The sequence below is a fragment of the Hippocampus guttulatus genome, chromosome 11, assembly GCF_054856545.1.
Source record: "Hippocampus guttulatus isolate MCC_2025c chromosome 11, RoL_Hgut_1.0, whole genome shotgun sequence".
Classification (NCBI taxonomy): domain Eukaryota; kingdom Metazoa; phylum Chordata; class Actinopteri; order Syngnathiformes; family Syngnathidae; genus Hippocampus; species Hippocampus guttulatus.
In genome coordinates this window covers 9,909,107-9,927,204 of record NC_141271.1, presented here as the reverse complement: position 1 = coordinate 9,927,204, position 18,098 = coordinate 9,909,107, and the positions used below count along the sequence as shown (strand labels likewise).

The following is an 18,098-nucleotide window of genomic DNA, read 5'->3' as shown; positions in this document are numbered from 1 at the left end:
CACAGTTTGTGTTTAAATATCTGTTGCTAAGAGGAGAAGATAAAAATGTTCTTTGCATTAATATGTTCTATGTGGCTCTACTAGTCCAAACATGTTTTTCTGTTTTATATGGTGTTGTTGGAAAATGTTTCTGCAGCAAAATCCACGTTTTTATCCATCTCTGGCAGCGGCCATTTTGCCACTTGCTATCTGAAACCGACATCAGTTGCCCAGGGTTCAGGTAACGACCAATGACAGCTCACCTTGTCACATAACCAATCTCAGAAAATAATCCAACCCTCAGAAAACGACTAACCTTATTGAACACAAGATGCAATAGAAAGTGGCTGGATTGACGTGGTCTTGCTATACCAGAGGCTGCACTCATCAAGAACAACGTTATCCACCTTTTATGGATTTTCTTTGAAAAAAAAACTCACAGGAAGACTCATATTTCCTGTGCATACAAATCGATTTGTTTTGCTGACAAAGATGAGAGAACTTCCATCCATTCATCCATTTTCCGATCCGCTTATCCTAACAAGGGTCGCAGGGGGTGCTGGAGCCTAGCCCAGCTGTCTTCGGGGCAGTAGGCGGGGGGACACCCTGAACCGGTTGCCAGCCAATCGCAGGGCACACACAGACGAACAACCATCCACGCCCACACTCACACCTCGAGACAATTTAGCGTGTTCAATCAGCCTGCCAAGCATGTTTTTGGAATGTGGGAGGAAACCGGAGTACCCAGAAAAAACCCACACAGGCCCGGGGAGAAGATGCAAACTCCACACAGGGAGGCACTGTGAGATTGACGCACTAACCACTGGCTCACCGGACCGCATTAGAGAACTTGTCATGTAATAACATTTACAAAGAGCGTTTTCCATCCGGGTTAACAGTCAGCACATATTCATGCGCATTGACTCCTCCAATTGACACCCGGGCCGCTCTGCAGTTGACATGCGCGTCATTTGCTGACATTTTAGCAAGATCTTGAATACTACTTACGGTGCTTTCATTACCTGTTCCCACGCCACATTCTCATGCTTGTGGTGTCACGTATCATTCCCACAGGACTCATAAACACGAGCTGACACAAACGCACGCAGCCTCGGCTCATATGAGCCACTGGAATAGAGCCCCGTGTGTGTGTGTGTGTGTGTGTGTGTGTGTGAGAGAGAGAGAGACTGTCATCTGCATGACAGTCTGCAGACACAAAAGCTTTTTGTATGCCTGGGTGAAAAACCAAAGTAATTAAACATTAAACGCAAAAAGGGCGTTGCTTCAAATGACCCTTTGAAGAGCAAAGTATGCTGGAAAGCCACATCAGTCGGTAAACTATAGACTAGGGATCAGCAAAATAGTACCGGCGGTCACAAGATTGCCCCGTCTACCACATTCGTAGCCTGGGGGGCCTGTTCTAAAAATAACTCACCAGTGTTGGGACATTGTGATTGTCTCGGAATGTTGATGAACTTCTAAACTGTGAGGTTCACCACTTGTCCAGTATTTGTGCAATGCTGATCTTCACCACAAAAAAAAAAAACGGTGGGAGACTGATTAGCACGTCACAGTGCAGAGGTTGTGGTTTTCGAATCCAGCCATTCTGTGTGGAGTTTGCATGCTCTCCCCATGCCTGTGTGGGTTCCCCTTGTGGTACTCCTGTTTCCTCCCACAAACACGCTTGGCAGGTTAATGGAAGTTTAAATTGTCCCCAGCTGTGATTGTGAGCGCAAATGGTTGTTCGTCTCTGTGTGCCCTGCGATTGGCTAGCAATCAGTTCAAGGTGTACCTGACCTGCTGCCTGAAGAGGAGCTCGGATAGGCTCCAGCCCGCCCACGACTCTTGTGAGGAGAAGCGGATCAGCTGATTCATATTATGAAAACCTGATTCGCTTGAGAAACAAAATTCAAAGTCTATTTCTATCTCTAATTAAAGAATTTTGGAAAAAATGTGTTGAGCAGAACTATTATTACGACAACTAGGAGTCTTAGTATCTTATCTTTATATTTTCTTCTGCAGTGTTGTGTAATCCAAAGTTTACATCACTTTGCACGTTTGGAGGTCTGCGGCCAAACAGTTTTTGTGGTGGAAAGCCTGATCGGAGCTGGGAATTGTACCAAGTCAACAGTGAAGGGACCAAAATATATCCTCCTGCTCACATTTATCTTGTCACAAGGCCTTTCCTACCTTGAGTTTTACATACATGAAATCATGTTTTTTTTTCTTTTGCACGTCATCATGTATACTCAGGTGAGATGTTTTTAATTGTATGGCAGAATGCTGTCAGTAAATAAATCAGCCTTGCTGAATTGCTTTGACCCACTTTACTCGGCTATGGGCTGCTGCCATCATCTGTATTCAGCAATCCAAGGCACACACGCACACAAATATACACACAGCAGCTGAGCTACTGTACAAAGTTGTTGTCAGCATTTTTCCATCAAAATAGTCAGGCCTGTTTTTTATGTTGGCTTCCTGTAAAAGATAATTGTGCCTTTTAAATGATTTCGGGGGACTATTTTGAAGCACGCCTGTGTCAACATGGAGAGGTTGTTTTCCAGCAGCCATCAAAACATTTTTACGGAAGAGGATTAGGGCCAATGAAGAAAAAAAAAAACAAGGTTGGCAAGATTCTCACTTTTATCTCAGAATTCTGACTTAAAAAAGCCAACTTTGTTTTTTTCTTTTCTTCATTGGCCCTAATCCTCTTCCGTACATTGAAATCCAAAACTTTTTGGGATAATAATTTTGGCTAATATTGTAGTCAGAGTGCATCATGAATGGCTTTTAAGGTTACAGCCAGTGACTTATTAGAAGACCCAGCGGCCACATAGGGACTTTAAACATTGAAAAGATCACATAAATGACAGTACCTTTACATATATTTTGGTTACCAATAATTGTATTTTATTGATCCCAGAGAAGCAGTGGTTATTTTATCCGATTATTTATAAAACCTTACAACTAGCAGTGTAACGAAAACAGACTTGAATCGTAAAACAGGTTTGGATTTAATCGAACTGAATCGTGACACGAATGAATGGCTCGGGCCTCAATATAGCTTTGAAACCAGCCAATGACACCGTCAAAACGTTATGCAGTACATCAGTTTGATGTTGCTCGTGATTTGTTGTTTCTTTGAATTTCTTTCCTTGAATAGTTTGCGGTTTAGAGGGCTTGGAATCCAATCATAATCCCAAATTGAATCGCTCCATTTAGAAATTGTACCTCTCTCTCGAGATGCGTATCGAATCATCTTTAATTGGGGAGCTGCACACCCCTACTTAAGATATGTATAAAGCTTTGAAAAAAAAACACCAAAGGAAAATAAGAGAAAATAAAAATCTGTTGAACCTAATGTTACCCGAAAGGTAATACTAAGAGTTAGATTTTATTGTTGCATAGATTTTATCTGCAGTGATCAAAGGCTACTTCCACATCAAGATCAGGTCAGTCGTGCGTTAAAACACCAAATTTAATATTCTATTTGTATCCTACCCCTGATGATGCTATCTCTCTTCTGTTTGATTAGATTTTCAAGCACATGGAGCTGCGGCATTCACTTTTTGACGATAAGAACAACGGTTGAAATTGTGCTGACTTTTGTTCACTTTGTAAATTTTCTCCGAGTGGTTTGCTGGCTTCCACATGTACTGCACAGTAAGTGTGTCTTCTCACGTGCCATCGCAAACGTGTGCTCCCTCAGGTTTTCATGAGCGTTGACATTGTGTCTCTTTTGTCTGTTGCCCTTTTCTTCCTCGAACGGCTGCAGCATAAAAAGCAACGGTTAGCTACTAAACTAACATGCTGGTTTTGCCCAAGGATTTTATCCATTTTCAACATTTTCATCTGCCGTAAATGGTGTGAACCAGAAGGAAACTTGAAGAGGAGTGAGTGACTCATGGGAAATCGGCAAAATGGCACCCCGTGAACAAAAGAGAATAAAATAAGCATACCTGGAAAAAAACACCAAGTCTCAGGGGTTGTGTCATCTGGCTTCAGCATTACCCTCTTAGTTCCGCTGAAAAGCACATACAAACACAGCCATTTTTGCAATTCTTCGACCATTGTCCATAATCTGTAGTTTCCATATCCCCCCAACATCAGAAATTTGACGTCCAAGCGAGCGGGCAAATTGGCTTGTTGTTATTTGGATTTTTTTTTTTGTCACAGTTGGCTATTTCGAAGGATTGCGAGAGATCCAATCTCTGCACAGGTATGTAGCCATGATAGTCTTAGTAGCCATGGTTCTAATCATTTTGAACTGATTGTTTGGCTCCACTTCCTGCCAAAACGAAGTCCAAAAGCGGATTCCCGTCGACCGACCTTCATTCTCCTGGTCCAATGAGCCGATCCATAGTGCAGGGACGCTACCTGGAGTCATTTCTTTAACAAAACACGGGTTCAATACTCCAGCTGTTCAATGTCACCAATTCAAACTAGATCCCAGTATTTTGCCAGATGGTAATTTCTTGCCTGCTCCCATGGTTTATCCTTTGCAGAGAACAAGAAGCAATGTGAAACATTCTCTCCCAGCCTTCCCTGCAGCATGTGATGGGTTGCCCTCGTTCAGACGTGCCACAAAAATTGGCGTACAGTGTGTCCAGTTGCTCCTCCAGTGTGTGTGAAAGAAGCTCCTGATGGTCTTGTGTAGTCATTTTCACAGCAGTCAGCAAATCCGCGAGCGTGTTGACTCGATAGGTGAGTTGTAGTTTTATCAATTTGCATATTTGTATTTAGGACTCGTCCATCAGTTTCAGCATCGTCGATGGCGTGAAAATGTTTGCTAAACTTGCTGGTGCTTTGCAGGAGATAATCCATTAGTCTGTGGGATGCGTCGCATGGTTTCGACAAGTTTTTCCAATAGCATCGTATTTTCTTCCATGGATCTCAGTTGTTCTTTCAGCTGATTTAACTTGGAATTGTTCCAGTACCAGCCAATCAAGATACAAAGGAGTATTAAAACAAATCCCAGGGCAAAGCAGAAACCTCGCCCTGGGACGCACCACTTGATTTTGCATTTGGATGCCTCTTCGTTGCCAGGAGCGTCATACAATACGCTGACAAAAAGAGAAAAGGGAATTGGAAACACGCCATACAAGAGCACAGCTCGAAAAGACCCTGGAAAGTGAATTTAGACATTTGCTTCTAAATACGTTTGAAAATTTTGAAGACAAAACATACGCAATATATAGTATATTTGGCGGCACACAGGGATGTCCGAAATTGTTTGCAAGATAATTTGGTTTGAAAATGGCCAGGATATCCTTTTCCAAGCTATCTTTGTTGGTCAAAGACATCTGGCAAACAGGACTGGATTTCTCATTTAAATCGAATATCTTGTTGGCCAGCAAGCCAACAAGCGGGGGTGGGCAGTGTGAAGAGCTCACCTCATTTCCAAGCTCTCGGCACTCAGACGTTTGGGGTATCCAGTGCTGAAACGAAGACACCACGGATGAATCAGTAGCAGCAGCATACAAATAGGACCACATTAGCATTCAAATATGTCCACATTCTGTACAGTCATTCCTGTCAGCAACATGCAGTGTTCATAAGATAAGAAAAGAAAACCTATCTTTGTCTCACAATGGAGAAATTCCGAATTTACATCAGCAAAATTATGAAAGGGAGAAAGTAGAAGACAAAAAGTATATATATATATATATATATATATATATATATATATATATATATATATATATATGTGTGTGTATATGTATATATATATATATGTATATGTATATATATATATACTGTATATATAATAAATATTCATTAAGCTTCAATAAATTGCTCCCTGTTCCAAAATGTGATAAATAGCAAGAAAAAAATAGGTCACACTGCTATATATACAGTATATACCTGTGTATATATATGTAACCATTTAGCCCACATTCTCTGCATGTAACCACTCTGACTAGGGTTGCTTGAGTAGTAGCATTCCAACAGAGCCATGTTATCGCATCTCGCCCATCTCCGCTTTGTTCCAGTAGCCCATTTTTCATCAAGGTGCTCTGGTTCCCCAGCACCTGACGCAGACCTTGGTTGGCCGGGCGACGTCTGAGCCGGCATGTCATTCATTTTATTGTCTCTCATCATTGTATGAGGTAGGCATTAGCGTGAAGGATCTTACCCAAGGACCCACACTGGATGGTGTTATGTGCTCATTTTTTGCCCCAAGCGGGATTCGAACCACCGTCTCCCGTATGCCAAAACCAATGCCTTACCAACTGAGCTATCCAGCCGCTGCATATATATAGGGAGCCTGAGCACCCACAATTCAAAGCACAAAAACTGTGAGGAGACTTCCTAACCCCTTGTGCACGATGCATGCATGCGTGGATGGATGCAGTAACTTTTTTTTTTTTTGTATCCTGAATACGTGATGCCAGTACATGTGTTCCGTTCCTCCCCAAGCCAAGTTGAGATGTGCACGTGATCTTCGATTGTTTTGACTGCAACATGACAACCATTGTTCACCATTCACAGGTCATATTCTATGTAGCAGAGGTCATTTGTACCATCTTAGTATTGGAATATCTTGGGATGATGATGGTGAAACTATTCCACTGAAAAAAAAAGCCCAACATAATTTGGTACTTGAGTGCTCAGTGTTTGCTGGCCATGTAACAACCATACCCAAATGAAACAAGAATGGAAAAGCCAACAGGTGGGTGGGCAGTGTGAAGAGCTCACCTCATTTCCATGCCCTCAGCACTCGGACGGTTGGGATCTTCGACGCTGAAACAAAGACGGCATGGCTGAGTTGGCAGCATAAACAGCACACGTATAGGACCACATTTGCATTCTAATATGTAGGAAGATTGGAAAATTGGAAAAGTGTGTTTGCCCAGTGTGAAGAGCTCACCTCATTTCCATGCCCTCAGCACTCAGACGCTTGGGGTCTTCAATGCTGAAACAAAGACGGTTGAGTCGGCAGCAGGAGCAGCACATCTACGTTCCAATATTTTGGAAGCTTGGAAAAGCCAATGGGTGGGTGAGCAGTGTGAAGAGCTCACCTCATTTCCATGCCCTCAGCACTCAGACGCTTGGGGTCTTCAATGCTGAAACAAAGACGGTTGAGTCGGCAGCAGGAGCAGCACATCTACGTTCCAATATTTTGGAAGCTTGGAAAAGCCAATGGGTGGGTGAGCAGTGTGAAGAGCTCACCTCATTTTCATGCCCTTGGCACTCGGATGGGTGGGGTCTTCGGGGTTGAAACTAAGGCGGCACAGATGAGTTGGCAGCAGGAGCAGCACACAAATAAGACCACATATACATTCCAATATATTCCAATATTTTGGAAGTTTGGAAAAGCTAACAGGTGGGCAGTGTGAGGAGCTCACCTCATTTCCACGCCCTCAGCACTCGGACGGTTGGGGTCTTCGGCGCTGAAACAAAGACGGCACGGATGAGTCCGCAGCAGGATCAGCATACAAATAGGACCACATATACATTCCAATACATTGCAATATTTTGGAAGCTTGGAAAAACTAACAAGTGGGCAGTGTGAGGCGCTCACCTCATTTCCATGCCCTCAGCACTCGGACGGTTGGGGTCTTCAACGCTGAAACGAAGACAGCACGGATGAGTCGCACACAATTAGGACCACATATACATTCCAATATATTCCAATATTTTGGAAGTTTGGAAAAGCTAACAGGTGGGCAGTGTGAGGAGCTCACCTCATTTCCACGCCCTCAGCACTCGGACGGTTGGGGTCTTCGGCGCTGAAACAAAGATGGCACGGATGAGTCCGCAGCAGGATCAGCATACAAAGAGGACCACATATGCATTCCAATACATTCCAATATTTTGGAAGCTTGGAAAAACTAACAAGTGGCCAGTGTGAGGAGGTCACCTCATTTCCATGCCCTCAGCACTCGGACGGTTGGGGTCCTCAACGCTGAAACGAAGACAGCACGGATGAGTCGCACACAATTAGGACCACAATTGTGGGAGAGATCAGGTGTGCCTCAGAAAACTATAAATTTCATCTCAATGGCCTTAAAATGATTTGGTGACGCCAAATGATCAATCTTGGAATAATGATGTGGATGCCATAAAATTTTGTGACAGGGAATATGACCTTGTTTTTCTTTTTTCACTAATGGCAGGGGGAAACAATATTTTTGTTGTTCAAGGCCATTCAACAGTCACCTGCAAAGAAAGGTCTGAGTGAACCATCTTTATTGATTTTCACTATTCGCGGTCCCTGTCCCCCCTGGGTCTACTGTCGGCTATATGGATAGGCCGGCTTCCCAACATAGGCTGAGTATTCCAGCTGAAAATTTGGAAAAGCTAATGTGGGTGGGCAGTGTGAGGAGCTCACCTCATTTCCATCCCCTCGGCACTCGGATGGTTGGGGTCTTCGACACTGAAACGAAAATGGCACGTATGAGTCGGCACCATGAGCGCCACACGAACAGGACCACATTTACATTCAAATATGTTTGGAAGACTGGCAAATTGTGTGTGGCCAGGGTGAAGAGCTCGCCTCATTTCCATGCCTTTGGCACTCAGATGCTTGGGGTCTTCGACTCTGAAACGAACATGGCACAGATGAAACGGCAGCAGTTTTATTCCAATATGTACACATTAGATGTAGCGCAATGGCGTTCGTCTTGTCTTTTTTAATAAGGAGGCTTGGAGACTGCACCTTCGAGAGGGACGAAGGGGCTTACATGCGCCTACACACCTGGGACACCCTCCTTCAATAGTGGCAGTGGGTTGGAGTGCAGCCTTGGTCGGGGAAACTTATTTTAAAGGTTTCCCGACCACATGAGCTGTTTTTAGACACAATACACAAGGAAGTGGTGAAAGCTCTGACAAAGCTGTTATGACACCCAAAATTATCAGAAAGGTAAGAGAATTCTCTTTATTGGAAAAAAAAATACTGTCTGAAAAAAGTAACCCAGTACAGTACACATAACTATCCCGTCGTAGTTCCCGTGTGCTGAAAGAGATCAGGTGCCTCTTAGGAGACTATCCAATTTCCCCTAAATGGCCCCAAAATTATTTGGTAATTCCAAATAATCAATTCTAGATTTATGATGTGAAAGCGAGAAAATGTAGTTGACAGGGAGAATGACCTCGTTTTTCGCTTTAAACTAATGGCAGGAATAAAACCGTTCTCATTTCTAGTGAGTATTTCATCTTTCAATGCGAATGGATTTTCATGTTTGGTAAGATGGTGGTACTTTGAGCGTGAAGTCTGTATTTTGGTGCTGCTAAGCGTTTAAAGAGAAGGGTTGATCAACAGCATTCACTAACTCAGAAACAAGTCAATCAGCGATCAAGCCAATCTTTAATACTCACGCCACCGTTCACATTTCATTATATTATTCTTATTAGGATTCATGATGATGAATTGGGATTTTCTTACGTGTCCTGCGCAGCCTCTGTCATTGCAGTTGGGGCTGGTGTGTCAGCCACTTCCTTCCCATCCACTTCCTTCCCATCAACATTTTCTGGCTCTTCGGTCTGAATGTCCATCGTGAGAACAAACATTAACCAATCAAAAAGGAAGAGAAGAAAAAAACTCACCCGAGCCCTCGCACGGCCGCCCCCAAAGCCCGGTGCGCTATGACGTCATTTGTCCAACTCCTTAGTATTGCGTGTCAGCTGTCTTATCAAAGGAACCGCACGAGCACCTGAAAATTGTTGAAATCATGACGTTTGTCGAGGATTCCAATAAGTCTATGTTTATTTGAAATGATAACGCGCAAGTGGCCAACACGGTTGGCATTGTGGGAAGCAAAGCAACTTTGACATGCTCGCGGAGTTCTTCTGACGAGGCAGCTGACACGCAGTGAAAAGGCGTCGGGCAAATGACGTCACGCCACCGAGCTGGGCCTCGTTTATATGATTACAATTATTATCATTAACGGTTGTTCTCAGTATGGACAATCAGATCTAAGAGACAGAATATGTCGTTGATGGGAACAAAGTGAAGCCCCTTTTGGTGTCAGTGTTTTTGAAATAACATGCACAAATCCGAAAAGCACCATGGAATTGTTCACAACAGAATGGCATTTCTCATTGATTTAATAAAAATTTAAATATCTTAGTATCTGTCTGGTGTCTCAATGCGTCCTTGCAAACGGCTATTTACAAGTAGCCTACCGATAGCAATGAGCCGGCATTTAGTACATTTAACAAATAAATAGATCTCACTGATCTAAACGTATTAGTTGATTATCAGTCGAATGGTTGTGTTCTCCAAAACATGTCAGCATGGTTTCATTACATAAGTCATCATTTAGACAAGAGTCTGTTCAATTGTCAAAATTAGTCAGGAACCTAATACCATGAACGCCATATATGAATTCCTTGGAACATTTGATGAATGTCAATGGAATGGAGCTACTACCGGTGTACTCTCCTTGATTCTAACCGATTGAGGATTTTTTTTTTTTATGCAGTTAACTTGTGGCTGATTCTTACAATACAGGCTGCATATCATCTTACCGATATGGAGGTAGTGCCCAACTAAACTCCCATTAGTTTTTTTCATGCATGCAGGGGACACAACGGAAAAAAGGTGACTCATTTATTCCTGCACTGTATTTGTTCTGGATCACACCTAAATTCCACAGAATGACTTGAGTTGCATTCTATAGTGTGTGCCTACTATTCCATGTACCAATCCATCCTTCCATCCGTTATCTAATCCGCTTCTCCTCACAAGCGTCACAGGCCACAGGCGTGCTGCCTATCCCGGCTGTCTTTGGGCAGTAGGCGTGGTACACCCTGAATTGGTTGCCAGCTAATCGCAGGGTACACAAAGACAAACAACCACTCATGCTCATACTCACACCTAGGGACAATTTAGAGTACCTACAGAAAACCTACACACGCATGAGGGGGGCCATGCAAACTCCACACCGGAAGGCCAGAGCCAGAATCAAATCCTGCACCTCTGCACTGTGAGGCCGACGTGCTAACTAGTCGCCCAACATGCCGCCCTTCCATGTACCATGTCATAAAAATGACTTACTTTTATCTATGTGGAACAAATCATTGAAATGTTGATCCCCTCCTCCACCCCCATCCCCACCCCCCTAAAAATAATACTGGATGTTCAATTTTGTGAAGCCTCCGTGTGGGTTGCGTCAAGGTAACTTTTTAGACATTTATTACATTATACATTTATTCGACTTTCATTAATTGCTATTTTGAAACATACACTAACACATAATGGGGCGTTGAACCTTGGATTCAAAGAGTCCGCATAGCTGAAGAGGGTGGGGAGGAACGGAAAAATTGAGCATCATCTGGGTCTGACACTCAAAGGGGAGACATGAAGCTTTTATGGGTGTGATTTTGGGAGTTTCATCTTTTGTTATATGCGCGTAGATAAGTATGTGTGTGTGTGTGTGTGTGCGTGTGCTCTCCCCGATGAAGTTTCTAATATCACTAATGTCGTCAATAATTCCTCATTAGTGACTCAGCCACGAAACAGAACACTGCCCTTGAGTCATTGTGTCATTCCCCAGTATTTTGTAACTCACACAATGAATGACTGACCTTAAATTACTCTACTTCAAGGGTGGATTGACGCTTGTCATCAAATGCAAGGTTTGACTTGAGGTGAATTGCCAACCGGGTGATTGTGAGTGCTTTTTTAAGCAAACTCTTTTATCATTGAAATAGCCCATTCCCTGATTCATTTTGACATTTTAATAGTGCATCCCGATGAAAAAGGTTGCAAAATAAATATTCAGAATCGATACCTTCAAAGCGTGGAATGGATTTTTTTTTGGACAGATGTAAATTGAAAATGTAATGAAATGCATAAGAAAAGATAAGAAAACCTTTATTAGTCTTGCAATGGAGAAATTCCCCATTCACAGCAGCAAAGTTATGAAAGGAAGAAGTAGAACTACAAAATATAGGAGCTGAGGGAAAGGCAGCCACTCACGCGGCGCCATTTTGAAGTCAAAATAACAAAAATAACACAACACAACACATAGGACATAGACAGTCGTGCAATCTTCACCACTTTTCTGCATACACTTTGTTGTCTGAAGCAGTTATAGATGAAAGAGGAGAGGATCAAAGTGTCCTTTTACCAGTGGATCAGAGACGTCATGCTGAAAATGTGCACACGTCTGCTACAAGCTAAGTTTTGAAAGCAAACGCAACGAAGCTATAGCGTCCATTGACGAAAAAGAGATTGGCTCATATCTCCTGTCCCATGTAAATCCACTTCAATTCCAAGCCGCGACTCCCAGTTCCACATCCGCATTGGCGCTCCGCGCTAACGCTCCTTTCTTCTCATCGTTGGCCCCTCAAGCCTTACATCCATCCAGCCGCAGACCGTTCAACAGCACTGATCTCTCTGCTGAACAAAGCGGGGCTGTAAAAAATGCTGCCCATAACAGGCGCAAGACACAAGCGCCCCGGGACTGTCCAGCAACGACAGTCAAATGGCGCCGACATTCCTCCCAGGCAAAAACAGTGCTGGTATATCCATGCTGCCGAGAAGGCGCAACCACCAAGCACAGAGTTTCCTCCTTGATGAATGTCGTGGCCAAAAAATGCTGAAAAAAGTCCACATCAGGTCCACACGACGTAACAACAAACACAAAGTGACAAAACAAACCAAAAAAACAACAAAAAAAGCAAGGCTCACGAGAGCACTTGCCGACGGCTGCCTACTCGGGCGCCATCTTGAATCATCCATTGGTATAGATACATTCAAAGCAATATTAAGACGCCCTTGACGCTGGAAATATATTTCAAATAAACATCACGAATCCTTTAAGCTTTTCATGCACTTTCACATTTCATGGAGCACTCAGTCTTTCAGCCTGTATAATGCTTCTTAGTTTAATAAACCTTTTTTGGGGGGGGGGGGGGGGGTGTTGAAAGACTGACAACCATGTTCTACTCAGTGGTGCAAAAACAGCACTTAACTGGTTTCTACAACTGTATTTCAGTTTTCCTGATTTTTGGGCACCGCTAAAACATCCAGCATGAGTCTCCTCTCCCCCCACTATATAACTAATGAGCGCCTTTGTTCGCCTCACTTATCCAGCACAATTGCAATGTGCACTTAGCTACGCCTAAACCTCAAACATAAATCTTCCACGCTCCACTACAGTGGCTGCTTTAGAGCGGCATTATTTTTCCCCCATCCAATTTGATGTCAATCCCATAATTTTGCAATCTTATAGAGAGGCTCGGTGTATTTCTTTCAAACAAACGTGCATTACTTTATTTTTAGATACTTTACAAAGAACAACAGCAACGAGTTGAAGACACAGCTTGTCGCAGCTTTGTCACTTTGAAGCCTTCGCAAGCACCATTTGGGTGACGAGACTGCTCTGATATTCGAAACCCTTGTTTGCCGACAAATTGCCAAGTAAACCTGTCAGGCCGGAGTGCGTGCGTGTGTGTGTGCTACTGTACAATCACACATGGAACTGTCTGGATGTGCCCTTAGTGCAGCATCAAGGCCAAGTGTGAACAAACGTGTCTGGCCATGACAGGAAAAGAAGCACACTTGTTTGGGACGTAATGACTTTCAACCGGTTGAACCCACTTGTACATTTTCAAGCAGAGCACACTTTGTTCATGTCACAGCCCTCGCATGCACACGTCAAATATATCCTTCCGTCCTCCTCCTTTGCATGCTCGTCACTGTTTCCCTGAATTCATCTGTCGCGTTTCAGGTTTATTTTGCTGACTTTAATGGCTCTGTAGGAACATGTTTTCGCTTGCCATCAAGTATTTGCGCTAGACTGTGGGAGGTTGTATATAAACAAGCTGGAATTTAGGTCAAGTATTCTCCAGTATACTGAGCATAAAGTTAAAAGTGGGTAAAATATGAAGATGCTAGTAATAATGGCCTTTCACAAGCACGGTATCTCTGGCATTTGTCTCATAAAAGTCAGCAAGAGCTTCTGGTTCACACATGCTATAGGCAACCCTGTCTGCATGCCATCTTGTTGACATTTTGCAAAATGATTGCCCAGAAGAGTTGTAAACTCCTTCTGCAACCATTACTTGCCCACAGCAAAGACATGTACAGTACGTCGGAGCAGTGTTACGATGTCAACATTGTGTAATCTACATGTTGAAATTTGAAGCAGTGTTTGAACAGGTGGATGGTTCAAACCGCACACCTCGTCTACATATTTGACATCTAAAACTGTGTTTTTCTTACATTCTGACCATACCAATCATAACATTACAGAGCCAGGAATCATTTTTATAAACATGTACTATTTCACTTTACCAATAAAGCAGCACCACGAGGAAGCATGTAGCAACTATTATACAAGAATTAGAATGAATAGAAAGACTAGAAAGGTGATTCGTTTAAATGACAGCACAGCAAGCTCGAGTGGTTAGCAGGCCTGCCGCAGGGTTCTGGAGTTCAGGATTCAAATCTGAGCACCAGCATTCCTATGTGGAGCTTGCATGTTCTCCCAAAATTCCCCAATACAAGGATGTGTAGATTTTTTTGTCTTTAAGTGCCTTCTGATTGGTTGGTGACTGATTTTCACTCCCACGTTCATGACATACAGAGTATGTTTTTAATTCAAATGTACACCAGTCATTGTGTGACAATATGCACCATTCACTATGACGCACTGAACTTGTCTCTCCATTGTTTGATCTCCTAAGTAACGTTGATGCAGTTACTAGGCAACTAGAGTGAGTGTCTCTGAGCAGCTCGTCAAACCGAGTATGTGACATAAGTCGTCTGTAACTGCTTCAGAAACAATATGGAACTTAATTGGAATCGTAGTTTGTTAGTATAAGTTGTGGAAATTGAAAAAATGTTTACATTTTTAAGTGCGTGCGTCGAAGGAAGGCCGTAGCCCGGAACCTCATAACTGTAAGGCAGACATGCTTACACTAATCTACGGGGCATGCTAGGTTAACCTTCTGAACATGACCATGCGTAACTTAAAACTCATCAATTGCATAGTTTTGATGTCTGTGGATGTGAGGGCAAAGGTGCAAAAAGAGATCTATATACGCCTTGCGCTTCACAGATAAGTCTTTGACCCTTACATACAATTGTGTCATATTTAAAAGGACAAAATGTTTGCTCTTCACTCAGAATCTCCTTACCTTCTCAAAAATTCGATAGTATACAGTACAGTATTGAAAAGTAACTAAACTCAATTCGCACAACTTTACTCGCACTGTTAATTATGGTCACTAGACCAATTGGACAAACCTGATACTGTGCATACTATTTTTGGGTCAACTAATATATACTGTTAAAAACACTTTTATAATTATATTATATATTAACATTGTTTTCAATGTTGTTTTCCAAATTAAATCCTATACCACTCAAAAGTGGAACTTTGTTGGAAAGTTACCGAAGTGACTGTTTGACTTCCGTAACACATTCCGCAGTAAAATGTCATGATATTTTCCCCCCAAAATCCACTCAAAATATAGTGAGAACAATTAATGTTGCAAATAGATGAAGCTTGTATTCCAAAACGCGTGACTGAAATCCAGGGTATATCCTCATGTAAAGCCACTCTGATATTATTAACACTTATTCTGAAAGCAAAACATGTTCGTTATTCCGGTTGCATCCCGGCAGGCATTTCACTTGATACCGCTGGAAGCTAGTGTTATCATCCAACATATTCCGGATTACCTCATATTTTCAAATAACACCGGTTTGTTTGTCGCCAGGGGAGGTTTACATTTACAGACCTTACGGAAGATGGTGGCCAAACAGAGGATCCGAATGGCGAACGAGAAACACAGCAAGAACATCACGCAAAGAGGAAATGTGGCCAAGACGCTGGTGAGCCCATTTAACTGTCAGCGTGATGACATTAGCCGGAATAGGTGACGTCCTGGTCCTGCATCGTCGTTATCTTTCAGATGGTTTAGGAGTATGAGACAAGAGCCACGTTCATCGTGCATGTCGGAAGTCCTCATATTAGTTCTATGTCACGAATCATGTTTCCAAGAATGAAATTAATATTTACTCCTCCTCCCCTCCAAACCCTGACTTGGATGCAGGATGAAGGAAAACAAGGATGCCAACACTTACTAGAGATTCGATTGTAATCATCCTCTGAACAAATATTTTATTTTGATCAGTGTCCACCTTTAAAGGGGATTGATCAAGATTGAAATCAATCATTTCGATCACCTAGTTTCAACCCAAATAGAGTAGCGCTGTTGAATATGTGCTATTAATTTATTCAAAGTAGCTTATTAGAAACAATCAAATCGAAATGTTCCCAAACATGGGAAATTTTACTTTTTTAGCGCAGGTTCCATTGCAACAATGGACAAGGCTCAAACAAAAAATTGCAGGTGCACACACGGCAGGCGTCACAACAGCCCAAAATCCACAAAATGTGAGATGACCGGTGGCCGCCATTGCATTTTGCGGCCACTTTATACCGGAGTCTATGCTGTATTTGCAATGCCCGCCAAACTATCGAACCACTTTCCTGAAGCAGTCACGTGGTCTAGGTGGTCAGCAAGTCATCACAAGGTCATAATTTCCGGGTTTTGCCCAAATGAAGCGCGCCTCCACACATGCTTTGTGGAAACGCCCCTCCTATTACTCGACACAAGCCTCGGAGCCCTGGCACATTTCATCCCCTCACTGATGAAATAGATATCAATAATGTTTTATTATCAAAGGAATGTGAAAAAAAGAGTTCTTAACTTGGATTTAAAGGAATTTATACTTGGGGCTGAGTTCACTTCTCTCGGCAACTGATTCTCTTTGCCTGCAGCATAACAGCTAAATGCTGCTTCACCATGTTTGCTTTGAAACCTGTGCTCCACTAATACTAGTTATACTAGTGTGCAGATGTTAACTAGCACACAGTTTTGCCTCACTGTTAACATGCAGTTGTTCTACAAGTATGGCAAAGTCATCCCTACGAGTGTGCAGAAACATCAGACAGTGGTGGTAATAGCCATTACTAGTCAGACATCATGTGCCACAGTCGTTTTACTAGTGAGGACAAAGCGCGTGCTATTATATGGACTTTGGTTGGATATCAAGAATGTGATCAAAAAAAAAATCTCAAGATGGCTTTCTATAAACTCAAACAGATCATTAAGGACTAAAACTGAGTAATTACCTCTTTGCAGTAGTATTTTTCTAAGAGGTCTTACTATTGCCTCGACTGTGCTAATTATCGTGGTGTGTGTGTGCATGTGTGTGCGTTTCTCATAGCGACCACAGGAGGAAAAGTATCCAGTGGGCCCCTGGTTGCTCGCCCTCTTTGTATTTGTTGTGTGTGGATCAGGTATGTACGACGTACAGCTTACAGCTCACAGTGATGGTGAGAACAGTTTTGAAAAGATTTCTCTGTATTTCATTTTTTTTATATCACAAAACAATTAGGACAACGGTGTATATACTTTTTATATCCACTGTATGTTTCCATATATATTGCCAAGGGAGATTTCATGTAGTATTCATGAGTTGTAAGACTATTTACTGGTTGTCCTCTCAGCCATATTTCAGATCATCCAAAGTATCCGTATGGGAATGTGATCCAGAGACAGCACCTTGACTTGCTTCAAGCACCTACTGAGCCTGGCCAGGGTACACACCTGATTTAACCTTTAAAAAAAAAAAAAAAAAAAGGGCCCAGCGACAGCCACCAGGCCTCAGAGAGAGTGCAAAGCTGCCCCCGTACATTTACTGCCACCACCGCCCGTCATTCGCATTTGCAGTGTTGGAGTCTGTGGTGCTGACAGCTTTTCTATGGACAGTCTAAAACCACGCCGACTGAGTCTTGTTAACGCACTTGGCTCTTAACTGTGAGAATGTGTGCACATGTTTGTGTGAGACTGTTTATGCACATGAGTGTGTCCAGAGATTCCTGCTGACGATGTGCCATACTTGCCTATTGCAGTATTTATCTGTCTTGTATTCTAAGAAGGCTCTTTTTATTCTAATAAATGGTGAGCATTTAGCAAGCGCCTTATTTTGTGTTTCTTTGTGACCTCCCCTCGTTGTTTAAGAGCTGCACTCATTGATCACCTGATAAGATAACCTTGCATGCATCGAGTTGGAGAAAACAATTTTAACATGAAGAGTGTTGGCTTGCTGTGTTACTCATCGACAGGATGCCAAGCGATATGGTGACATA

General features: G+C 42.7%; 2 protein-coding genes across 2 annotated transcripts; one reads left to right on the top strand and one right to left on the bottom strand.

Annotated features, from left to right (window-relative positions):
- Positions 1–2,977: 2,977 nt before the first annotated feature.
- Positions 2,978–9,390, bottom strand: LOC147198011 (uncharacterized). Its single transcript, XM_086124015.1, has 13 exons — positions 9,368–9,390; positions 8,480–8,524; positions 8,315–8,359; positions 7,844–7,888; positions 7,668–7,712; positions 7,505–7,549; positions 7,329–7,373; positions 7,153–7,203; positions 7,002–7,046; positions 6,851–6,895; positions 6,679–6,723; positions 5,373–5,417; positions 2,978–5,042 (listed from the first exon to the last, which is right to left on the bottom strand). Exons 1-13 carry the CDS (start codon positions 9,388–9,390, stop codon positions 4,769–4,771), a joined length of 798 nt encoding a protein of 265 aa, XP_085980141.1. The 3' UTR covers positions 2,978–4,768.
- Positions 9,391–15,561: 6,171 nt separating this feature from the next.
- On the top strand, positions 15,562–17,911 carry serp2 (stress-associated endoplasmic reticulum protein family member 2). The gene is made up of 3 exons (XM_086123785.1): positions 15,562–15,772; positions 17,174–17,246; positions 17,457–17,911. The coding sequence occupies exons 1-3, from the start codon at positions 15,689–15,691 to the stop codon at positions 17,495–17,497; spliced, it is 198 nt and encodes a 65-aa protein (XP_085979911.1). The 5' UTR covers positions 15,562–15,688; the 3' UTR covers positions 17,498–17,911.
- The last annotated feature ends 187 nt before the right edge of the window (positions 17,912–18,098 follow it).